At 39.8% G+C, this 26,086-nt stretch overlaps 1 protein-coding gene across 1 annotated transcript; it reads right to left on the bottom strand.

Moving 5' to 3' along the window:
* Window positions 1-5,504: 5,504 nt before the first annotated feature.
* LOC119737870 lies at window positions 5,505-25,105 on the bottom strand. The gene is made up of 16 exons (XM_038212504.1): window positions 24,669-25,105; window positions 16,695-16,943; window positions 15,794-15,903; window positions 14,621-14,709; window positions 13,751-13,780; window positions 13,426-13,518; window positions 12,508-12,627; window positions 12,245-12,271; window positions 10,685-10,837; window positions 9,688-9,807; window positions 9,464-9,522; window positions 8,894-9,000; window positions 8,354-8,598; window positions 7,324-7,585; window positions 6,189-6,235; window positions 5,505-6,069 (listed from the first exon to the last, which is right to left on the bottom strand). The coding sequence occupies exons 1-16, from the start codon at window positions 24,945-24,947 to the stop codon at window positions 6,014-6,016; spliced, it is 2,046 nt and encodes a 681-aa protein (XP_038068432.1). The 5' UTR covers window positions 24,948-25,105; the 3' UTR covers window positions 5,505-6,013.
* Between the last annotated feature and the right edge of the window lie 981 nt (window positions 25,106-26,086).

Raw genomic sequence — 26,086 nt, 5'->3', positions numbered from 1 at the left:
GAAGATGATAAAATCCAGAAGATTACAAAGAAACAATAAATCCGTATTAGTGCCTAGTCTGGTGAAATAGCTGGTCGAGGTATGTGTTAATATTATGATCATTTAAAAAAAACCAAGATGTTTGAATCAGTTTCTCACCAAGTGCTGTGAATTTGTTTTCGTGATACCGCATTTAAGCTGAGTGGTTTTTTCACTGCATTTGTTCTTCGATTTTGACAAAATTGGCAATAAAACAGTGTGCAACAGCAAAATTGTATGTTTCCGAACCTAATATTTATTTTAGTTGTTTATAATGAACCGCTTTAGGGATGAGACCTCGAGTTTCTCTTTCAGTCTGAAGAAATCGGTCCAGAGCTAATCACTTTATTTATGCCAAAATATCATATGGCCTACTGTCGTACTGATCTTAATATCTTCAGCAATCTTTTTTCAATCTCGAGGTCGTACACCGACAAGGGCGGATCCAGAACACAATTTTTTTGGGGGCCAAAAAAAATTTGGTCCCCCACAAAAGTGGGTCAAAAAAATTAAGGGTCCGCTTAAGGGTCCCGAATTTTTTTTGGATTCTAGATGCTCTGTGATGCGATCTGAGGCAATTTCTGACCACTTTAACCAATGTTTTTTTTTTTTGAGGAAAAGATGGTGGTGTACTCATTGCCTGCCTTTATTGCGATGTCACATAAAAAAAATAAATATTGGTTTCGTTTGGGGGGGGGGGGGGGGGGGCATGGCCCCCTTTGCCCCCCCCCCCCCGATCCGCCTTTGTACACCGAAAACAGAAAGTGGCATTTTATTAAAGAAGTTGCGAAAACTCCGCGTTCTGCCTCAGCCGCGCTGGAATTTGACTGTTAAAAACAAAACTGCAGGAGGATTTGAGACAGGAACAAGGCAAACCTATGGCTGGTCCCAGAGCTTACGAAATTCTATTCCATTGACTCAGAACTCCCTCCTCCCAGGCCAACAAAAGTGCCTCTCTCGCGGTTATAAACGCGCCCCCTCGAGATGAAAACAAAACTGCCCCTCAAACGCACACGTATGAAAGCACAGTGCTACAAATAGAATCATAATCTCCTCTCTTGTAATGCAAAAACTGCCCCTCCAAAACACATGTGCCCCTCTCGCATTAGCACGATTGTGCACCTTCTGGAGATGGAAAACTTGGTCTTCAAAAGCAATAGTGCTCCTCTCGCGATAACTTCTCGAAATGGAAAGTGTTTCAAGTTCTAATTCTTTATTGTTAGGAAAATTCCGCTAATTTATAAAGTATCCACAAAACATCTGAAGAAAAAAAAATCTTGTTTTCAAAAATAGATAATTGTTAAAAATGTACCTCTCTATATAACAAATCACGCATTTTTACATAATAAAAACATCGCATTTCTTTAAAGTGAATTACAAAGTCGGTGTTTTTATCCTTAAATAATCACACACATGTTAAACACACGATTTTAGAATAACACAATTTTCATTTTTTTTTGAATTCACACTTATAACTTCTCGAAATGGAAAACTGCCCATCGAAAGCACAATTAGTGCCCCGCTCGCAACATTAAAATTGTGCCCCCTCTCAAAATGGAAAACTGGCCCCTAAAAAATAATAGTGCTCTTCACGCGAATAAAATAGTCACTGAACTGGCCATCAAAAGCAACAGTGCCCCTCTTGCGATATAAAAATTGTTTCTCTGCATAACTAGGTGAAAGAAACAAAATTATCAAGATGGGCAACGTACTCATAATTTGTTCCTCATCATATATATTTATAGCGAAATGAACGGGACCATATTCTTTTCCTCCACTTTCACACCGACGGAAGGTGCCCCTTTTTCTGAGCAATTGCCCCTTTTTGGTGCCCCCAGTTCGAAAAGCGTTCCGCCGCCCCTGACGAAGACTCTAGGCTGATCCTGTGGAAAGGGGTTGAGGACGAAGACGAAAAGAAAATGGCCAGCGTATATTAACTGGCAGGGTTTTGTCAATATAGCGGCAAAAAACATTTCTCTTGTAACGGCGCCTTGATGACCCGCCTGACTTGTACTAAAACTAGGGATCGGAGGGAGATATCTCCATAAAATGCAAATTAACTCCATGAATTTTAAAGGCAGGGTCATAAAATATGGTTGATGTGGCAGAAGAATAGCCCAGTTTGCCAATAAATTCAAATGTATGCGCGCATGCGCAGAAGCAAGCATCAAAGGACAGCAGAGCCTTGGTAATATGTGCATATACATGAAGACGGAATAATGTACATTGTTTATTATCGTGTACAGGGTGAGTACAAAAAAAAAAGGAAACCCAAAATGTCAGGACTATTTTTTGATGAAGTTCTGCATGTATCACTTTCAACATTTAGCTTTCTTTCCGAACAACAATCATTAAAATCACTCATGTTCTTTTCAAGTTACGGACTTTTAAACACAAGGACCGTTTTAAAGTTCTGTCCACGGATCACAAAAAGCTAATATAAGTGTTCTTTCAGCAAAACGAAAACAAATCACATAGGGATGTGTGTGAATTGTTTTCGTTTTGCTGACAGAACGCACACCTTTTGTGTGATTCGTGGACAGAACTTTAAAACGGTGGTTGTCTTTAAAATTCCGTAACTTGAAAAGTACGTAAGTGATTTGAATGATTCTCGTACTAAAGAAAGCTTATTAATTGGGCTTTTTATATCCTAGATTTTGAAAGTGCTACATGCAGAACTTTATTTAGAAAAAGGTCCTGCCATTTGGGTTTCCTTTTTGTTGACTCATCCTGTATATAGTGTCCATGGCAGAGGCTTATTCGTGTGATTCAATCTTGCCAGAGGACTGTGCGTAAACTTATCTGGGGTCAACATGTTTCGAGAATTCAGAAAGACAGAATATTCATTAGTGTCAAACAGTGTCCCTATCTACATGCACATGATTTCTTTTAAGAATGGAATAATAATCAACCTATGTGCTCCCCACTTAAATAATGGCTATCGACACCATTATTTTATACATTGATATTAAACGTATATTTTTTAAAAATAAAATCGTATTGCAAAAGATTTACTTGATCCAGCGCATGTATGACATGCGAAAATGACATCGAGTAGGGGCCTATACGTGGTGTGTCTAAAAGTCATCTAGAAAAAATATCGGGCCGGAAAATATGTTAATAATTCATTTTACGGATATTAAAATAACCGTATAGATTAGCAAACCAGACGGTATTTTTCAATTATTCAGCAAGCTTAGGAACCAATTCCACGCAGATGCTAATTGTTGCAGAATATATTCCGGTGCTTTCGAAGTTGCAATTCATGCAGCAAAAAGCATAATTGCGCACACAGAATCGTGGTTATTTGGAAACCTGCGCCGTAGTTGTCGCTATAGAGTTCATCACTCACTAATTGATGGGCCTAATGTTTTAAAGCTATAGTCCATCATTTGCAGCTATCCGAAAAGTAGCTGGCGTAATTATTGTTGAAAAACATACTTGGTTGAAATATAGTAAGGGGACTAAACTCCCTGTGAAATTATTCTTTCTGGCAAGCTGTCATTTTGAAGTAATCAACGAAAAAAGGCCTTTCAAATGTAAATTAGTACATGTAGTTCGTTTTGTTATTCGGCGAAGCGCGCGCAAGCATTGGCACGACGCACACGCACCCCCGGTTGCTATAACTCGTCAGATCAGTGCGCGACATCGCGTAGCTGCATTCGCCTCAGCGAGAACGTGTCTCGGACGCTGAATTCAGGCGCAATTCAAAACATGATTCAGCAACTTTTGATTTGAAATTGAGATACTAGAATGCTGTTTTTCTCAGAATATACAGCTGAAGTTGAGCTGAAACTTTATCAGGTTAGTTGTTCAGTACTCTTCTTTAGATTTTGAGCACTTTTGTTGCATCAAACGAACAAAATGCACATATTACAAATGATGGACTATAACTTTAAGTCAAATCTCATAGGCTAAAATATGCCATAAATAAACAACCCATGTACAATTACATGCAATTTCTCTTACTATAGGTATCACACACAAAAAGGAACATACTTTTTTTATTTTTTGTTTTACACTTTACATAAAAAATATTTCAAGTCCTAATTCTTTATTATTGGGAAAATTCCGCTAATTTATAAAGTATCCACAAAACATCTGGAGAAAAAAAACCATATATATTGTTTTCAAAAATAGATAATTGTTAAGAATGTACCTCTCTATATAACAAATCACGCATTTTTACATAATAAAAACATCGCATTTCTTGAAAGTGAATTACAAAGTCGGTGTTTTTATCCTTCAACAATCACACACATGTTAAACACACAATTTTAGAATAACACAATTTTGAATTTTTTGGAATTCACGCTTATAACAACTCTCAAACACTTGGGACCACGGCTATGAAAATATCAAATTCAATCTTAAAAATACCTTGCTGTCGACAATGGACAACTATAATCATTTTGAGTTGAAAATTGAGTTAGGCCTACTGATGTTTTGTTTTTTTCGAATTCACGAATGCCGGCTTTTACAACAAAAAAAAAAAATTGTCTTCATATTATAAACTCTAGCCGCCAATGTTCCACGTCATGAATTTCATGTGCCAATTCGTAAACCTATAAAAAGCTTTCTTAAAGGCACACGTGATCATTTGCATTTATCCCCAAAGTAACCCACTGAATTATTTTCGAAAAGCTGACTTGGATTAAAGACCGTATACTGATTGTAAACACCCCGTGAAACTATTCAATCTGGGTTGCTGTCATTTAGAGGAAATCAAGAAATGTAGATGATTTCCAACGATCAGTCAGTTGACTAATTTTTGGAAATACAGAGTGCTTTGGACGAAACTTTGCTTCGTGGTCAAAAGGTTGTGCATGGTTATTCACTGTTTTTTGGAAAGCTGTAACAGGCCTATCCACTGGGCTAAAATTTCAACAAGTTACATTTTGAACATTCTTCCTTGGATTTTGAGTCATGTTATTATTGGAAACGAACAAAAAGCATGAAAAGCAAATGATCCTTTATGCCTTTAATGTAATGTTAGTGCCAAAATGTTGACAGAGTATTGGAATAAATACTCCCCCCCCCCACATTTTAGGAGCGTTTTGGATTCCCGTCCACTCAGACATACAGGCAAGTCATCAGTGGACGGTAAAAACATCAAATGTGATCAGTGTAGCCCCCCCCCCCCCCCTCCACCACACACTGACACACACCGTGGGTCTAGAAGTTCGGAGATTAAAAACCGCAACCGCCCTGAATCCTTCAAAATCCTCTTTGCCACAGTGGGGGAATTTGGAGGATTGAGGTTACATGGCAAAAGTGCGTTACATATTTCGTAGGATGCACTTTGTCAAGGTCTTGGGCCGGACCTTGTGTTGTTTTTGCTCAGCCATGCATAACTATAGATCTGGATTATACTTGAAATCCTCTGCACTTCGCCAGGATGTCAATGGCCAAGCCTCAACATATTGACAGTCACTGCCGCAGGATTTTGCAGGATTCAGGCAGTGGGTCACCCCTCCACGGATAATATTCAAGAAATAATGGAGGAATTTGCAGGATTGAGGCTATATGCTATTTTTCCATGAGGCCGATTGGAGGATTTTGCAGGATTGAGGCTACATCCTTACAAAAAGGCCTAGGGATATATGGTTATTTATATAAATGTACGACACACACATTTGTAATTCCCATTTTGAGTTGATACATGTACGGTAGAAAAGCCTACTTCATCAGTCGGACAAACGCGATCTGTTATGGTGGTCTTTTTGCATAGAGAACATCAGTTTAATTGAGGGGTTTTTGAAGCCTCGGCCTCTTCCCCAGCTGCAGGTTTCATAGATTTCTGGCTCACTATTGGCAAATATTCTGCTAAATTTATGTACACATTAAGATCAAAGTTCAGAGTATTTACATTTCATTTTTTATTCGAAATCAAGAGATGAAGCCGGATGGAGCGATATTTCAAAAACCTTAGTAATTATTGGCATAAGGCTGTCTGCCGTTCCTCTTCACCGTACGACGTCGGGACGCCAGACAGCTAGGCATTTGGATCTGTTTCTGTCATTCCGTAGTTTTCACGGCCTCCTGCGTTTTCTGATGAGAAAAAATATTTATTGTTCAAATTAAATCTTGTTACAATCAAATTATTTTATACGTGCAGCCGTAAAAAGTAAAATTATCATCACAGAAAAATATCTATAAATAAAACTTGCCTGGTTTTTCGTTGTTCATTGCATCAACCTTTGCCGACTTGGAAAACCTGGATTGAAAACGGTAAAACATCACAGAAGCATACTGTAAAATGCATTCATTATAAAATTGCGCACATAATAGGCACCGTATGTCTAGAGTTATTCAACCAAGGGCAACATTTGATTGAGGGGGGGGGGGGGAATGTCAAGGTTTGTATTCCATCGACGTCAAGTCTATTTTAAATTCTGAACAGAACGGCAAATTTAAATCACAAAGGGAAACTGTTTTGAACATGTGACCTCCGGATTACCATACCAATAATTTACATTTTGGTTACAATGAATCTACAAAACAAGGATTCTTTTTTCCAATAAGAGTAAGGCTGGGGTTTCACCAAGTGACAAATCTCTTTTGGGAGTTTGTGAAGTTCTGAAAAGACACTCAACGTTTCGGACAGAATGCTCTGTTCGTCGTCAGGATACAGTCTCCTGACGCCGCGATGGGCAGAGTAAAACTGTCCAAAACGCTGAGTTTCCCCTGTTCTTTTCACAAAAGAAATGTGTATACATGGTGAAACCCCAAACTTACTCTTCTTGCTGGCAGTGACTCGTAGGCCACTTAATGGACAAACGTTTAAAAAGTCTTTATCAGAGCAGAAAACCCTTGTAAACCGTCATCTGCTCCTTTTTCGAAGTTAAAATTTGTAGTGAATTTCGATCAATGGAGTTGTCGCAGGTAAATTTTAGGTTTTAGTCGTCAATTTTGTTGGACAGCTTTATACAGCAAGGTAAACGGGCTTGAAAGTCTCTCGTGAATGTAAAGGTACATGCACATTCTTTTTTAATTGTCCTTTTGATTTAAGTTGATGCTGTGTCCATTATACGGCCGGTTCCGAATGACTTTGCTACGGCTCACAATTACGCATGGTCCTATGGAAGCGGCTGCATTCTCTTCCCTGTAACAGTAATTCTGATGCAGCCTAATAATGGTCTCACGGTCTTAATTCTTCTTGAACAACAAAGGGCGTCCTCAGCAGATCATGCCACAAATCACCGATCAAAACCGCACGTTACAGATTGAAAAAGAGATTGAGGAATATAAAACAAGGATGTGAACTATACAAACAGAGGGAAATACAAACAGTTTTTTACGTACTTGAGGAATATAACAATGGCAACGACGACAATGACCACGACGAGAACGACGACCACGACGATGGCGACAATGACAGCGACGGGCAGACCGGTGGGCACCGGGGAGGCCGAGGTGGACGGGGCCTGGGTGACGACAGGCTCCTCCTGCCCAGCTGCGATACCTTGCACGGACACGCTGACGTTCAGGCCGGAGAGAGCCATGGTCAGGTTCTCCATGTTCTCCTCCAGAGCTTCAAGCAGAACATCCTGGTCCAGGTAGGGACCTGACGATTATTAAGAAACAAGGATGTTTACTGTTTTACCTTTCAATGATTGATTTTACTGTAACTTTTCACTCTACTTTAATTCTCCCTGAATATTATTAAAGTAAAATATCTGTGTGGTGAAATGTGGATTTTGTTCTATGATGAAAGAACAATGAGGTTCATAGACCAAACTAAAAGTTTATTTATATAAAATAAAATGCAAATTAAAATATGATTTCCGACGGAGAATACGGAAAAGGGTCATCAAGAATACATTTTCCAGTCTGCTCCGTGCACATTATAAGTGAAGTAGATTTTTTTTTTAAATTTTGATGAGAATAGTTATTATATAACGGAAGATTGAAAAAGAAGATAATGTGTCAACTACATGTATATTTTATCGCTAAGAGCAGCAAAATAGATGAATCGATGACGTAACTATAGTCAAGTTTGCAAGCGGGGGGGGGGGGGGGGGAAAGCTTTGTTTTGTCTTCCATCCCGGGAGAGGGGATCCAGGGGAGAGAAAGGCCTCACGACTGGGCTAATGGGGGAGGGGTTCACCACTTTGCAGGGGCATTGGAGGGCCTTATCTTCTGGATGGGGGCAATCAATGACATTCAAATGGTAAAATCTCTGATTTGTCTTCCAAAACATTAAGCGCGGACACAAGGGATGTGACATTTTTGAGTGGGAGAGGGGGGGGGGGACTCCTATGCCGCCCTCTTATAGGCCACATAATTGACACACTCTAAACAGTCTTTATTGGCGCAGAAAATCCTTTTATACCGTCGCCAACGGCTCTCTTGTGGATCCTGAGCGGCCACGTCCAGTCCTCCGCCGCGGCGCTCTGCACGGCCCGCCGCCGGCGAGACGAAGGCACGACCGTGCCACCCTGATAGCACAGCTCCGTGGTAGCCGGCGGAGTGACCAGGAACATGACAACAAACGCGCCGGTAACGTCCGGGTAGGGCTCGGGGTAGCCGCTGGCTGTCACAATGTGGGACTCGTTCACGAAAGAGAGCCTTGCCGTCCTGAAAATTTAGTAAATGAATGATATACCAAAACTAAAAACAAATGGATATATTGGAAGTCTTCTATATACATGTATACCTATCGTGTTATCGTATAAATTCTTCAAATAATCAAACACTTCAGGTTTGAACAATAAAGTAGCTCTACCCATGCTTGTAAACATTATTCAATTGTTTTCCCCTATAACAAAATGTCAATTTGTATGTTTTAGCATATATTATAAGCCACTTTAAACAAGGAGAACACAATTAAATTGAACTCTTAGTAAATGAAGAAGAAAAGTCAGTCGCTTACGTGTTTTTGTTGCCACTACCAGGACAGCACAGCTGAAATCTGTCATTGCAGAAGGACGTCAAGATATAAGCGACGAAATCAATCAGGTAAGGTTTGATGTAGTCCCACTGTATTCATCATGATAAAAACAAACGGCAAATGGTCGATTATTAAAAATGAATTCTTTCACGAATGCCGTTGTATCCTGAAGGTTTATTAAGAGATGTATATGCCAATGTATGCTCTACTGATCTGTAACCGTTGTTCAGTTGTTTACAACTGCTTCCAGATTATCTGTGATTATTATGCGATCGCCTCAGATAACCTTACGAAACTGAATTTGATTATCTATTCTCTTTGTGTCCGAGTTATCTGCGGCCGCGATCCTGATTTGTCTTGATATAAATGTGTTGATTAGGCCTATGATCTAATAAGCTTCATGTCTAACAGACCACGTACAGACGTATCTTCAACACTGGATTATGCGATATGGCACGTGTTTGAGTGGTTTTTGTTTTAAGACAAACACCGTGAAATTTTGGCTTTAGCATTGTCTGTTTTTCATAATTTGCCGAGCATGCCAACACTTACATATGCAATATCAGCCAACAGTATGACGATCACGCCGAATCGCGCCTGCTCACGTTCATCTGAAAGAGGCAAAAGAAACGAGTAATTTAAAGAAAGTGCATGACGTTGACAAAACCTTCAATTTCACTGGATCAATCTAAATTTTTGTATCGTAAATGACGACAAAGCTCCAATGAGGTATTAAAAAAGCAAGATCAAACAATAACAAAGAAAGATTTTCATACGTTGGCACGTGTCGCCTTGGTACTCGGATGTGCACATGCATTCGCACGTAGAGGAATCTGAAGTCCCGCCGTTATCGCAAGAAACTTGGCACGGTGTAGTGGCGACTCCAACCGTCGTGGCTAGATGTGAGATTACAAAAAAACAAATATTGATGGCTTAAAAAATACAATATGTGTACTGTAAGCAAGCAAGCAAGCAACTGTAAGCAATGTAAGTAAGTTAGACGTTTGCCACAAAGATATATCCACTTTAAAAGACTAATTGTCACATTGAACATTGCAGCCCACTTTTTACGCTCTCTTCATCTCCCCATTACTTCAAAATATAAACTGTAATTCTGTTACAAAAGTAATGCAACAAAATATATTTTGTAAAAGAATTTTGTATGACCATTCTCAAAGGTCATGCTTTTGCTTATTGTGTATTTTATTTCGTTTGAAGTAACAAAATAGCTGAAGAATCTTAAGTGGGTTGGGACTTGCATACCAATACAACTAACCTGTTGAAATTTCAGCTCAGTGGCTACTTTGAGAAAACAGAGAAAGCCTATGCAAAAATGCAGTGGTCTCTGAAGTGGATTCCGTTGCCAGCGCTTCCCGTTCAAAATTTGCCGTTTCATATTTTGAATTGCAACCTCGCGTGTACACATCCCTATAAATCAGCGCTCAGGATACGATTCTCGTTCAGCTGGTAAGCGTACGTGAAGTCGAGGTCCCGGTGGATGGGTATTTTTTGCAGTTATGCGTTTAAACGAACATCGTTTTTCAGGCCACCTTCATTGTTTTCTTCCAAACGATACCACTTCAGGCTGAACAATTTCACAGTGTATGCGGTACCATCCCTATTGTGCAATGTGTTTCTCATTCAATCGGTAGGCTCGTTTCTGGGTGGCCACCCTTGTTCCCATGCCACTTTAATTTACACTGGGAAAGTAATATTGTCCTTAACTTTGAAACCTGACAATAAATTTAACATTGAATTGGAAGCATTGTTTACCGATTGCCGGAGCGGTGGGCGGGTTGGTTGCTGCGTTGGTTGCCGGTGCGTCTGTTGCAGGTGCGTCTGTGGCAGCAACAGTGGCAGCAACAGTGGCTGCAACAGTGGCTGCAACAGTGGCTGCAACAGTCGCAGGTGCATCCGTGGCAGGATCTGTATTTTGGTGTTGGAGAAGGTTAATGGGCAATCTCAGCGATAGGCGTATTACAAATCAGGCAATTTGTGTACTTAAAGAGCTCAGTAAATAAACCTGAAGATGTATTTTTCAAATCTTATACATCCATCATCTTGCTCAAGGATATTGAAAGGACTAGGAGTTTTGGATCGTTTCTCCGAATTATTAATAAGATATCATGAATAATTGACCCTGTCAACGACAGTAATTTTCTTCCATAACGCTGCAAATTCTCTTTTTCAGATTTCAATTAAAGAGAAAAGAAACTGAAAAAAGCATGTGGCAGGAAGGTGCCGTCGAAAGTTAAAAAGAAACCCAGGAGCATGTATTCAGTAAGGACTGCTTGTCGGTGTCGAACACCGACACCGACACCGACAAGTATAGAAATGTTTTTGGAGAAATTTTGGAAACACGAGTAATTCGTCACCGTTTTCACGAACAGCCACATACTATATATATTATGTTGATTTTGAAGTAAAGTGTTTTCGAGATAATCACAAAAGAAGTTTCTCATATTTTAAAACTGCAAGAAATACTACTTTGCAACAACTTTGTGCAGCAAGAAAACCATCACACGATTCTACGTGAGCTGAAGTTTTACATAAACCCGGTAATAAGACTTAATAAAGCAGTTAATTAGTGGAAATTAATTAGTAAAGATATGTGGCTCTTTGTGAAAACGCAAATTCACGTTTCCGACATATTGGCCCTTTCTGTTCAACGTGTATTTCCATAGGCGCGCGTGAGTACGCGCGCGCGCCTGAAAATGTAACAAAGATATGTGGCTCTTCGTGAAAACGCAAATCTCATTTGACCTACGTTTACGTATTTCCGTGCAATGGGTTTTGTACGCGTTCAAAGGGCCAAAATGTATGTGGCTCTTCGTGAAAACGCAAAATGCAGTTATGGAGATTTCTGCCCCTTGCAACATTAATGTAACTTAGAAATTAATGATGTTTTGCTTACAGAAACATGTCAAAATGGTTAAGTACATTGTTTTAATGCGAAATATCGAAAAAAATCAAAATCGAAAAAAATTGTAATTTTGGACATATGTGGCTCTTCGTGAAAACGGTGACGAATTTCAGACAAAAAAATTGCTTTTGTGTTTCATGAAAAATTAATCTCAAGGGATGATTTTGGCTAATAAATTTGGGTTGGAATTCCTTGAAATTTTGAAGCTTATAGTTCCGCCCACCCGGAAATTAAAGAACTTTCGAATTAAATCCTTTGCCTCTTGTTTTCCACTATTTTATATAACATCTATAAATTGGCTCATTTCAACAAATCTGTTATAATATGTGATTTCTTTCATTATACCCCGCAAAACGATCGATCGTGTACTGACCGCGCTAATGGAAAAAAGCGATAGTAATTAAACTTACCGCACGTATAGCCTGGATCTTGAATTGCTGTATAAACAAATTTACAGAAAAAATAATTTCGACTAACAATTTATACATGTGTTATTATCAATCCTGAAACAAAATATTGTATTCTCGCAAAATCTCGCTTCTCAAGATCAATTTGATTTTTTAGTTTGCATTGTAATACGAAGTCACGACAATATCATTATAAAAAAAAATCAGCATGAAATATTGAAGATTTTTCTTCTCGAAGTCATGAAGTTTTTTTGGGCATAACTTACAGACGCACAGACTACATAACGCAGGGCAGTTGGTCAACACATAGCTATGGTCGTCATCACACCAAGATGTAGGCCAACCGGGATTGGCGCCACAGTATTGATGGGTGTTCTCGCAAACCACTGTGGAAAGAAATTATTACACAAAATGGTTAACTTGCGAGACATTAACGCCTTGAAGCAGTCGTCCGCCATCTTGGGAAGCCCATGACGAATGCGCAGTAATAACAAGCGAGTTTGTTTTATTACCGGTAATTGGTACATGTATTGCATTCCTTGGCACGACTTATCCCAAAAGAGAAGATTCTCCAGCACAGACATTAAAATATTGATACATATCCGAATGTGGTAATTCTGCTTGTTCTGAAGACCGGTTCCAAAATGTAGAAATTATTTTTGAAAGAAACGGGTGATTTTTTTCCTTCCATTTGCTTCCACTGTGACGGAGAATGCACAGCCGGCAGTGGTTGGAACCATCACTTTGAACAGCGACCTCTTGTGGAGACATTTGCCATCAAGATATATCGGCCTAGTTGAAATCATGACGCTGGAAAGCCAACGTGTAGGCTCCGTGCAGTCTCTGCTCAAGAGGATGTTTCTTGGTAGGTCTACCCATCCTCTGGCCTCTATACTAACTGGACTGGCGGACAGTGCCTATAGGCTTTGAAGCAATCGTCCGCCATCTTGGGTCACCCATGACGCACGCGCAGGTACTGAACTTTATTTCAGAGTTAAAGTTCGCAAAAATGAGATTTGTGTTTTCTGAACAGCTTTTAAGATTATAAACCATCCTATTCCTAGGACTGGCCAATATCCAAGCAATAAATTACTATCAGGGGAACTTTTGGGATCCAAAATTGCGGTTGTTTCAAAGTGCATTGTCCAATCAGCGTGTAGCACGAAGCGGATAGGCGTACGTACCGCTGCAATCGGCGCCGTAGAAGCCGTTCGGGCAGGTGCAGGTACACGCACTGCTGTCCAGGGTCCCACAGTTATCACAAACCTGTGCACAAACTGACAAGTATACGGAGAAATGTTAAATTAATGAAATCGACGATCACTCCACAACAACATAAACTTCATTTGTTGTTTAACTTGCTATAGGCCTTAGGCTAGGCGGGTTATGAAAAGATATTAGACGAAGATATATAGTATAGATGCACGTTGACTGTTTTACATGAATATTTTAAGGACAAAGATTATGGTCGTGAACCTATTCTCGGTTTCAAATTAACGATTAACTTACCACATGCTTCGCTGTGTGTTGAGCACAGACCTGTTAACAAAGAGAAAAACAGTTGAGGAAATTCAACAAAGGAATTTGAATAACGAACTCCTTCTTATCTTAGGCCAAAAAAAAGTCTCCGGTTTCTGGTATGCGCGCGCGTCGCCGTAGCCCTGCGCGTCGGCAAAATGAAAAAGTTTTTTTTTCAATACTAGACGATGTTTCAAAACCGCCAAACTCACTGGTTTGACTGGAATTCTGCTGCTGCACAATTTTAACGTGTTTTTAGATGGGGTTATGATCGAGAGTAAGATTTATGTGGCCTCTCTGGACTCCCATATATTTGCACTAAGTTTAGTCGGACACCATTTGCAGTCATCAGCCGACATTTGAAGCCAAAAAAAAAAAAAGAACAGGTAAAAAAAAAAAAAAAGCCGCGTCGCCGCACCACTTTTGGGGCAAGCTCCATACCAGAAACCGGAGACTTTTTTTTTTGGCCTTAGGCCTATCCGTCATTTAACCATTGCCCATTGCACGATAAGAAAACATTGCAATTCTCTGCAAGTTTTTCTTTGAGCCATCAATTTTTGACATTTTCAACATGTTTCTTGCGAGAATACTGTTTCTCTGCTACATTAACAGTTTTTGTTTATACCAGCTTACTTAGGTCAAGAAACAAAATAGTTCCAAAAATTGGACTCGCAGCAAATTGTATAGGTCCTTGGTATCACGATGTTCCCATGCAGCAGTAGGCCTACAGTCCCGAATTCTTGCAAAATATCACAGGTTTCAGATGGACTTTACAAGATTTTGATTAACTCTGTACTTTAGTGAGAGGGCCTACAGTATTTTGTTGACACAAATCTCGTATCCTGGAAGAAGAAATCTTACGGCATTGGTTTCCGTAGCACTGTCCTATACCCGAGTCACACTGTGTGCATGGCGTGCCAGATATGAAGGGCTGGGTGGGGTAATTCCCACTGTGAAAAGAAACAAAGATAACTTTAGACCAGGGGCGCAAATCCCGGGGGGGGGGGATGGGGGTATATACTCCCACACACTTTTTGACCAAGGGGATGGGCTATTCAATCATCCCCACTTTTTTGTGATGAAAAAAAATATGGATTTTCGGATTCGCATATTCGGATTTTGAGGTATTTCCGAACGTCCCAACAACTAAAATGTATTCAATAGCACTGAAAAGTGGAGAAACAAAGTACAAAAGCTTTAAAAAGGTCAGCGCGAGTATTCATATTGATAAACATCTTTTTCCTGAAGAGCGCCCCTAGTGTAATGTGGTGCCCCCCCCCCCCGCTTTTTGAATTTCCACGGCCGGGATATTTTAGGATTTTGGTCATCCGCCATCCCCCCACTCGCCGGCACAGATTTACGCCACTGATTTAGACCCAAATTGTGTAAGTCATACGGACCCCCCCCGTCAATACAGCCAATGATTTTTCCTCACCTACAAAATTACGCAAACACTAAAGGAAGTAAATGATCTCCTATACGAGTGTTCTCAATTCCAACCATCTTTTTTCTGTAACAGTACCGAAAACATAACTCTTGCTTTACATGGTCTATTTGGGAGAGTGCTACACATGCTTCGCATGTTTGCATCATGGAGGAATGAATAAACATGCAGTGTAAATTATAGAAATAATGTTTTTTTTGCGAGTGCAATGGTCAGAATTTTATGAGGTGACAGGTGGATGTTTCATCCACCTGTCACCGAATGATTCTTTCCATTGCACGAAATATGAAACATTCATTATTTAAATAAGTCCTCGTCATCTGATTGGTCACAGCCATCAATATAGTGCGATCGTGCAATGGAACTTCTATTTACCGTGGAATAGAACTTCTATTTTTGCGGTGCGGCCGGGCTGTGGGTTCAGATGAATAATTTAATGACATGTGATCAAAGAGCTACCAATCAGATGACGGGGATTTATACAGGTGTTGTATAAATCGTCATATAAGTATAGATAATGACAGTGCAGTTGCAAGTTGAGGGACTATCCTCTTCAAAATGAAAGCTGTTTTTAGAGTTTATTGACTTACGCAGGTCCATAGTTGCAGGTGACAATTATGGTGTTTGACCAGGAGATTCCGGTGGCCGTAGGGCAGTACGCTTGCGCACAACCCACTGCGTAGCTGCTTGCCCACACAACCTATAAATAATGTTACATACTGAGATTATTGCCATTACGGTAAAACACCATGACCCAAGTAAATAGATGCTCGTCATTTAAAATTTAGAAGTGGAAATGTATAGTTGAGAATGGATTTTCTTATAAGCAATTTTGACTGGAGTTGTAATGGTAACAAGAAATGTTTTTGCAGCTTTTTATCTTTAATCGCATGCGACCTTATACTTGAGACTGGGTGACGTGTTTGCGATTGACTTGTAATAGAGTTGTGATTGACTTGTGATTGACTTGTAATTAGCTTGTGATTGACTTGTGATTGACTTGTGACTGGCTTGTGACTGACTTGTGATTGACTTGTAACTGCCTTGTGAAAGTTTGTGATTGACTTGTGATTGACTTGAGATTGACTTGAGATTGACTTGTGGTTGACTTGTGATGGACTTGTGATGGACTTGTGATTGACTTGTGATTGACTTGTGATTGACTTGTGATTGACTTGAGATTGACTTGTGATTGACTGGTGATTGACTTGTGGTTGACTTGTGGTTGACTTGTGATTGACTTGTGATTGACTTGTAATTAGCTTGTGATTGACTTGTGATTGACTTGTAATTAGCTTGTGATTGACTTGTGATTGATTTGTGATTGACATTGCAAATCTGTTCTGAGTGGGAAGTGCGAGATAGAACAGGCCCAAAGTGGGTGCGGGGCGGATGGGTGTGGGGTCGGGGGGGGGGGAGTCGGGGACTGGGAAGGTTCATCAACCCGTTTTACCTACAGACCTCATAGTTTACGTTGCTTAATAGGCCTACCTGTGTATAGTGCCCGCAAACCTTGTTGGTTTGGCACGAGTTGGAATCGTACGTGTAGTACTGGTCTTCGTTATACCAGGACTGTACGGGACCGGCCCCGTCGATCCGTTTGGTAGACGTGCCGCCACTGGTGATGTACAGGTTCTGGCCCAGGCTGCTGAACGGGCTAATGTTGTCTGGCTGACCGTGATCCCAGATACACATATCCGACCACTGCTGGGCCATGGTGGCCAGGTCGTCATCCCAAGTCTGTGAACATTACGAGATAAGTATTGCGGTGTGAAAACTAAACTCTCTCGTGAAATTGGACTAGAAACAAGACTAGGAAAGTCTATATGGCATTTATGCACGAGTCGGCCATATTGAATAATTTCAAATTTGTAATTAAACATTTCCTAATGTTTCAAGCCAGATAAAAAAAAATGACAGTAAAAATAAGGCTGCATAAATAGTCTGGCGCATTCCAATCAACAGTTAACAATCATGAAATACATTCAGGGAACTCGACAAAAATGGCCAAGTCGTGCATAAGGCTCTTCCCGGACCGATTTGAGCTGAGGGGTCTGTACGTAGTCATCTGAGTCAAATCTTTGAGCCTAGATGAGACTTAACCAAGTCTTATTCACAATCGAAAGTCATTGAGCCAGTCAGTCAGCGAGATATAAGTACAGAGGGAACTGTACAGGGTGAGTCCAAAAAACACGAAACTCAAATGTCGGGACTATTGTTTTAGTGAAGTTCTGCATGTAGCACTTTCAAAATCTAGAATATGAAAGCCCACTCCATAAGCTTTCCTTTAGTACAAGAATCATTCAAATCACTTACGTATTTTTCAAGTTGCGGAATTTTAAATACAACCACTGTTTTAAAGTTCTGTCCACGGATCACACAAAAGGTGTGCGTTCTGTCAGCAAAACGAAGACAATTCACAAACATCCCTATCATGTGATTTGTTTTCGTTTTGCTGAAAGACTTACCTTTTTGTGATCCGTGGACAGAACTTTAAAACGGTGCTTGTGTTTAAAAGTCCGTAACTTGAGAAGTACATGAGTGATTTGAATGATTCTTGTACTAAAAGAAAGCTTATGAATTGAGCTTTTATGTCCTGGATTTTGAAAGTGCTACATTCAGAACTTCACTAAAACAATGGTCCCGACATTTGGGTTTCGTTTTTTTTACTCACCCTGTAGTTCTTGCATATGTCCCACTAGTATAGACCACGCAACAATAGGTACACGGAATGATCAATATCAAGTATGCGCAGTCATAGAGGAAAATGTATAGGTATCAAATGAATTCAAGATCCGAACAATTTTAAATCATACACGAAAACGTCGGGCAAATTGTGCCGCTCTGGTTAACTTTTCCGAAAAGTGATCTTCATCTTCTACAAGTTAGTTGTGGGTTTAAAACATGCTCCAAGTACATTGTACATGTATTATAACAGCTATTATGTTCATGATGATTTACCTCCATGATAACTCTTTCAAGTAACAGCGAACAAGGCTCAGATATAATAATAATAATATCGGAGTCTTATATAGCGCACGTATCTACCAACTATTAGGTACTCAAGGCGCTGGAGATATGTCTATTATTAAAGAAAGGTAAATAAAGTTAATGAGAAATATGAGACCCATTATGTAGCACCTTATAATGGTTTAAAAGATGCTGCGGCGCATATTGCAGCCACTGCAGAAACACCGGGGCAAACCCTTCTCTTAGCGATAAGTGTTACTGGGTTCTTTAACGTGCATTACACAACACACGGGACCTACGGCTTTACGTCCCATCCGAAGGACGAAGCAATAATGGTAAAGTGCCTTGCTCAAGAGCACAAGCACCATGTTCCCACGGTCAGGATTCGAACCCATGTACTACGGCACACGAGTCGAACACCGTAACCATTGGACCACAGCACCCCAAATACTTCAACTGCAATATAATTGTTCGCACACCCCATAAGGAGTTAGGGGCAGTAAGTTTCAAAAATAATTGTTTACTTTGAAAAGTACTTCAAGTCTTCAGAAAACCAGCCATGGACAGATTTAATCCCGGGAAAACCAACAATGTTGGGACGCACAGGTCTGCACATCAGCTTGCAGTCTTAAATCAATCCTCTTTACCAACTTGAAAAAGCCTATTGATCCAAAGCAGGCTTCTTTAAACGCCATGTGCCGGATAAAGAAGTCGTATTTGCATCTAACGGTTTCCAAAGACCACGGGGTGTGTGCGTGTATGGAGATTGTCTCTTCTTCCCCCAAACGGATCGATAACATCCAACCACTGCATAAAGGTGTCCCCTCACATACGGCCTTGAAAACAGGGAAGCACCTCCCATTGATAGTCTACTAATTAAATACCAGACACCTAATCTGAACATCAAATTTACTTTCCACTTCCCTGTCTATTACTAGTCTGGTAACGTCGATTCAACACCAATCTCTGCCCCTGTACGATTACAAGGTGTACATGGCATTTTTACAAAACTTGTTTACTGAAGAACAAACATCAGTCTATAGGAAACGGGATGGAGGTAGGAAACACCCATATTAACAAATCATGTTCAGCCACCCAGCCATGCATCCGCGAAAATCCAAAGATTGTCCCAGATATCATTAATTTGTTGTCGTGTAAAAGGGAAGTATTCAGTTTAAATGTTGGGGAAAAAGTGCAAGATGACTATTGAAAACTTACATCACTGCTCACAACAGTACAAGTAGATTAACAGAAAAGAGTTCCATACCTGGACATCACTTGACACCCTGTGCACAAACCCTATGAGACTGGCTGAAAAAAAATCTGTGTTTTCTCAGCAAAGGCTTCAATAATATTTTTCCTGCTAAGTGTCACTTTTTGGACATGTTATCGCTTTCTGATGGCTGATACGATACTGCTGGGGAAATTAGTGATGTCTATGACATGGAATTATTTCTAATTACGGTAAGTATTCATATGGCTCCACCAAAGTTGGTGTTTTCGGCAGACTTTTGGTACTTTGGAGCTCGATTGTGTATACAACTATCGATAATAGAGTATGAAAGTATTTTTTGAGGATTTTTATCAGTTGTATGCTGAAGTATCCTTCATGTTCTGGATAGACCATTTTTGCTGTTAAAAGTGAAGTTTTTTTTGAAATGGAGGTCAGTAGTTCTCACTGCTATAGTCAATCTTTCTTTACCAAACGCGCAAGCGCAATTACTATCATCTCGAACAATTTGCCATTATTTTTTCCTATTGTCGCTCGAACTCAAACATTCATTCCTCGTCAATGCTTCATCTGTGCTTTTCTGCGTATAACGAAATGTCTTCTGAGAATCAGCGATGTTCGATCATGGCGTTCGATTGAATTTATTGTTTACAATTTAACGTTTGAAGGCATGATGACCTACCGGATTGTACCTTAGATCATTATTGGTATTTCTAAGTGCTGACGACCTGCTCATGAAATCGCAGACAAACGAACCATGTGTGTATTAGGAGAGATAATCCTACCACAAATGTGTCTAATCCGGTTTACCCTAATCTTCCTCTTGCACTCCATCCCAATGATCTAGGCTTAATCTTTTTTTTACGAATAATCTTTGGTAGTTTGATTTGACCCTGAACAATTCGTTGACAACCCAACAAAGAGCAAGAAACCGCCCGCCTCAAGCAGATTAGGCCATACATGTAGGTCTTGAGAGTTGTTGCGCGTGCGCGTGTTTATGGTGTAAAATCGAGGACACACATGTGCAACATCATTAATGAATGGAGGACAGGAACCAAATCAAGGACTCCTCGGTTGGAAAACGTGTACAAAACCAATGAGAGCTGTTGCAAAAAAGTTGGAGTATAAACAAAGGAAAAGGGAAGAGAAACAATAGAAAAGTCTCAATTTACACCATAAACAAACGAATGTGTACTTGTGGATGTGCCACTCGTCAACATAAGTTTTAAAATTGGACTACATTTTGGTTCGTATATAGCTTCAAAAAGTATCGTCAGATCTTGGTATCAAATCTACTTTCCTATCCTTCCATCCACAAGCTTTGAATGACCAGGTTAATCTACAAGTCGGACATGAGGCAAAATAAAAAATGTGCTCAAATTGCTTTTGCAGAAGGTCGATCAAAACTAGTTGGCCTGAATATTTTTGGCATGTTTTTTTTCTGCACCTGAACAAAACGTTGCTCACTCTTTAGCCAGGAAAATTTCCCCAAATTGTATAATAATGATAAGGTTCTCACTACATGTATTTCACCAGCTAAGTTTGAGGTCTTTATCTAAATTTTTAACGATATACTCTTCGTAATGTTCAACAAATGTTCATGATTTTTTTGGGGTGTCAACTTTTATATTTTATTTTTTTCGGGCGTCTGCAACCCTCTGAATTTAATTTTTGGTGGCTTCTGCGCACAAACAGATCCGCTTTGCGAGTAAACTGGATCCCCATCCCTACATGTTCGATACTTGTAGGGGGCGGGAACCAGTCTGTCCTGCGCGAACGCCACCATTCCCAGCTGCAAAAAAAATATTGAAATGTGTGCAGTACTTAAGCTATACGTGGGCCGGTTTTTTGTTCGATGTTTCACCCAAACTCCAAAAGAATTGGAAACGCTATTCAAATAGAAATTTATTAAAAATAAACTCTATTCTCCGGGATGAAATTCGAGGGAACACAAAATGGACAGTAGAGTTTTCCTCACTTTTAGCACAAGAAAAAAATTAAGGCCAGTGGTTTGAATGGCCTTGAATTTATTGTAAATAAATTGAATGTTATCGAAATGAAAGTCCCAAATTGTCAGAAATAATATGTAGGCCCCTGCATAAAATCATTTTTGTGTTGATTTATCCCACCTGCGTCTACGAGGTAGAAAAATGTACGATTGTGTTTGAGCCACCCGTACCTCATCCCTTCCCGTGTCATGGCAACACCACAACCACAAATTAAAAAACAACAAAACATCCTTGTGACAATTTTTTTCCTCCTTTCCTTTTTCACTTACCTCATAACGTACCATTGTGTCAATTTATGTTTTGTATTTAATTGTATATTTCGGAATTTTAGTTGTAAATGATCATATAATTTGTAATATTTATATAATTTTGTATTTTATTCATATTTTGGATGTTGTCTTCTTTTTGCAGCGATAGCCGCCCATAGGCATGACGCGAAGTTGAAAATGTCAAAAGCGACCTTGAGCTTAGCCGAGCAGACAAAAGTCTCTGCCGGGGCGGAATGCAGTTCACTATCCTCGTTTACTCCTGTCAGTTTATTCCCCACTCGTAATAAAGGTGAATCCTTAGAAAAGCCACCTCGCGACCACGCACCTGTAGAGTTCCCAGGGCAACGGTACGGTACACTCGCCGTCAACAACTTTTGTCATTATAATTAAAGCTCACGAATCAACTCGTAATTATGCGATGATGGAGCGTTTATTGAACCGTTATTGAATCTAGCAGGTGATTAAATGTAAGGATTGCATGAAGGGGGGGGGGGGTGATTTGTTGTGGTAGGGAAATGATTTTTCCTTCCGATAAGGAAATGATCAAAATAATGTAAAGTGTGAACATCATAGGTGTGTGTTCAGACGGTTCTACAAACCAGAATGCCCCTTTACTGCGTTTTTACATGAGTTGAGATTGCTTGTAACATTTCAATCTTACATGTATTCATTCGTTCAAATGGTTTTTAAAAAAGAATATTTGTGTTTCCAGTGTAATATAGTTTATTGGTCCCGTGTATCATTCAGTATACATGTACATGTTTGGATTACATTTCTATATTATTTGTAGATATTAAAGCAGTTGTATTACCGAGATTTTTCTTTCTTGAGTTTTTAAGTATCGCATTGAATTTAAAACCTCCGTGTTAATTCTGGAATTCAGCTGTACCTCTAGCCAGTTACTTTTTGCTTTTTTTTCTCTCTTTTCTATCTTGTAATTGTACTTGTACACGTGTATTAAAGTGCTAAATAAGGAACCAGGCCGCGCACAAGCATTTGCTTTTGCCTGGTATCCGCCATTTAGTACCCCTGTGTATTTTATAAATAACTGTTACATTATTTATTGTGCTGTATGGAAATAAAACAATACCAATACCAATCCCCCCGGTCAAAAGAAATCCGTACGCTTGGACGTTCTTTATGCAGTTAAAATGTTTGAATGAGAGTAAGTTAAGCTCACAACGTCTGCGAATTCATTTGACTGACAGTGCCTGTTGTTGTAAGAGATCGTAAGAAAGTCTCAGACAGAAATTCCCACAGCAACAGGAAATAACGGCTTTAATAACAATTTCTATAGTTTTATTATCGTTCTATACTCAGATGAATATCCAAATAGATTTGATGGGTAAACAAGATCGCACCGATGCCATGAAAATTCACGATGAGCGATCAAGCTGGGCTTTTGCGTTCTCTGTGTAGGCCCATCCGTTTGATTTTCAATTGGATTAAAACGGAGAGAAATAAAGGTATACAAGAACAATACTGAAAACATTCCCAGTGAGGATTATTATCGAACCACAATCGGATTTTATGGATAATTCATGCGATTGTTACAGAAACAAACGCGCAATTCAAGTCTACTATAATTTCAGGAACACCTTTTATAAAAATGGTTTACATTACATACATTAACCCCAAGGACAGGTCATCTTTAGAAAGATAAAGGAGTGGAACATTTCCTATTTCTTTTTCCGAATTTTTGTTTCTGATTGTTTGATTTTGTTTTAATTTATTGGGTGGGATTCAGAAATATTGCAAAAGTAATATGATTTCTTTGACCCATCATGTTGAATTTTCATGTCATCTTTGATCGAAAAACTAATAACATTTTGAGTCTATACGTGGAAAATACATCAACAAATGTGTGTTATCACGAACAGTGACTATCCTAGACGAACAGTGCGGGCTGATAGGAACAACAGTTAATTTGTTTAAAGGGCACGAAGAAACACTAATTAATCGGTGAAGGGCAAAACCTAGTTTGATTTACATCACCCCGACGCAAAATTCCATCTTTTATATGAATAGTTATGCGGTGCCCGCTGCTATGTACATCAGATTCGAACCAGAAGAAAAGGCAAAAATGTGGTAGGAAAAATCAACAAGCCAAAACGGCATCTAAATTACCAGGAAAAGCGATATAACGAGAGACATCAACACCGAGTGAACAAATACAAGTACTGAAACAAGGATTTAGCAATCAAAACTAAAATGCAAGTGTTTACAGGGTGAGTCAGGATAATCTGGACCCAAGTTCACCATTAGTTTGTGGCAATTAGAGTATTTTTTTTGTTGAAAATATACGGAGTATTTCATATGAATGATTATTACCTTGTCTTCCACAGGAATATTGTTCAAATTAGTGGCTGTGGTGAGAAGTCCAGTCTGCACAAGGAAATGGTTTTGCCTTTTTTAAATGCGTCAATAACTTCGAGTGAGTCAGTCCCCTAGAGTCCATGACAAGGTTTTTATTTGTTTTTACACCGTCTCACATCAGTACGCGATTTCAATAAATTTGTTGAACCACGGAACCGTGGTCAGAGTGTTTTTAGCGTGTGCTCTTCCTTGGCGCTGCAAAATGGTACAGTGGATGAAACTTTCACCAAAAAAATGTCCAAAATACCAGCTTATAACATATCTCATTTGCACTTGTTTTGATATTATTGCTACATAGTTTTAAATGTTTCTGTAATTCGGGTCCAGATCATTCTGATTCACCCTGTAGTGCGGGTTTTCACTCAATTGTCTATTGGACAGGTTACAGTGTATTTGTCAGAGTATTTCAATCTTCTAGTTTCACTGCATGGAGGAATAAAAACACATGCTCCAGAGGAACTCCGAGTACGGAGTATAGATGTGTCGATCTTTTTATTTCTTGGCATGCTTTCACTGTCTCAGGTTTTCATCCTGTACACATAATCCTTTGGTATTGTTAATAACCAACCAATTGTTATTAGGTTTTAAATAGTTTCTCAATTCAACTCACCATGTATTTCATGTTGGCGGCTTGTGGCACGGTCTGGCCCCGGAGCTCGTTGTGCTTGTCCAGGTACGCAGCAATCTCGTCCGCCGAGAGGTCCGCTGAAGTGGCCTGCCTCCTGGCCCGCTGCTGGCCCGCTGCTGCCCCTGGGGACGACTCGGCCTCGCGGTCCAAGTTGAAAAAAGACTTGTTCGATGTCAAAAATTTCGTACCGGCAGCGTCTGCTACTAGGACTGAGCCAGATAATAAGACCACCACAAACACAACAGTGGTTATCGAAATCATTGTTGTTTCGAAAAGTCCATTAATTACATCAGAAAAAAGGAGGCTCTTTGATGGTAACGTTTACCCACGCGATGTCAGCTGAGAACTGTTATTGACTGTTTGACTCGATACTCGGTTGGTCTCTAACTACTCCAGCCAACGATTTCAACGTTCAGTGCACACCACCATTGTCCCCATGGGACAATCAAACAGCGTATCATTACACACGACAAATACATTTTATATATACATGGTTACTGTACCATCACCAGGAGTGTTTGTGCACAAGGGGCGTGGCTAGACCAGCGGCGTATCCAGAGGGGGGGGGGGGGAGAGGGCACTTCCCTCCCCGGCGGATTTTTTGAAAGATTTTTTGTCAGTAACTATTTCCATAAAAAGGTTAGAGAGTTTGGACATGAAAAAAAAAGAAAAAAAGAAAACAAAGCTTCAAAACTATTACAATGCACCGTGAAAATCGGCATATATTTTCCAGTATTCATAATAATGGTCAGTTTTGAAGAGCGCCCCCATTTCCTAATCGGTACCAGCCCCCCCCCCCCCCCTCTGCCCTTTTATTTTACGGAGGCCAAGTGTCCGGATGTGCTAGTGCGGTTGTCACCCCCCCCCCCCCCCCCCCCCCCATCTAAAGCTGGATATACACCACTGGGCTAGACGCATTTTTGTGGGGACATTACAAATTGCAATGACCTATCTACGATATTTCCCTTCATTCTGTACTGCTTATTCCTTTTGCAAGTGAAAAATAATGATATAAGAATATTTAGAGATTCTTAGTATTCCAAACTCATGATGATGTTGAAAATCCTGTACAGGGTGAGTCAAAAAAAGCGGAACCCAAACCCCCCAAAATATACTTCATATTTAAAAACATAATTATGTAGCAGCAAACATAATAAAAAATACTGAAATCGCTCAATCCGTTCAAAGAATATCCTAAAACCTGTTTCGTCCACACAAAAAATCAGTTTAGTGTGTATTGTGAATGTTTGGAACAACAAAGAAAATGACACACAATACTTGTTTCAACAACTGTCAACAACTGTAGTACACAATAAGGGAATAAATGTGTGCTCCGGAGGTTTTTATCACTCTGTTTAATACCACTTAGAGTCTGGGTGCTGATAATTACCCGAGCCGGA

Source organism: Patiria miniata, unplaced genomic scaffold (genome assembly GCF_015706575.1).
Source record: "Patiria miniata isolate m_02_andy unplaced genomic scaffold, ASM1570657v1 HiC_scaffold_3, whole genome shotgun sequence".
NCBI lineage: Eukaryota > Metazoa > Echinodermata > Asteroidea > Valvatida > Asterinidae > Patiria > Patiria miniata.
This window is presented reverse-complemented; position numbering and strand designations above follow the sequence as displayed.

Excerpts from the sequence above, each read along its gene's own strand:
- LOC119737870 (XM_038212504.1), bottom strand. The coding sequence starts at position 24,947 with ATGATTTCGATAACCACTGTTGTGTTTGTGGTGGTCTTATTATCTGGC. Across the intron at positions 9,808-10,684 it reads GCCCACCGCTCCGGCAATCG|CCACGACGGTTGGAGTCGCC; the intron begins GTAAACAATGCT and ends TCTCACATCTAG. Across the intron at positions 6,070-6,188 it reads AATGAACAACGAAAAACCAG|AAAACGCAGGAGGCCGTGAA; the intron begins GCAAGTTTTATT and ends TTTTCTCATCAG.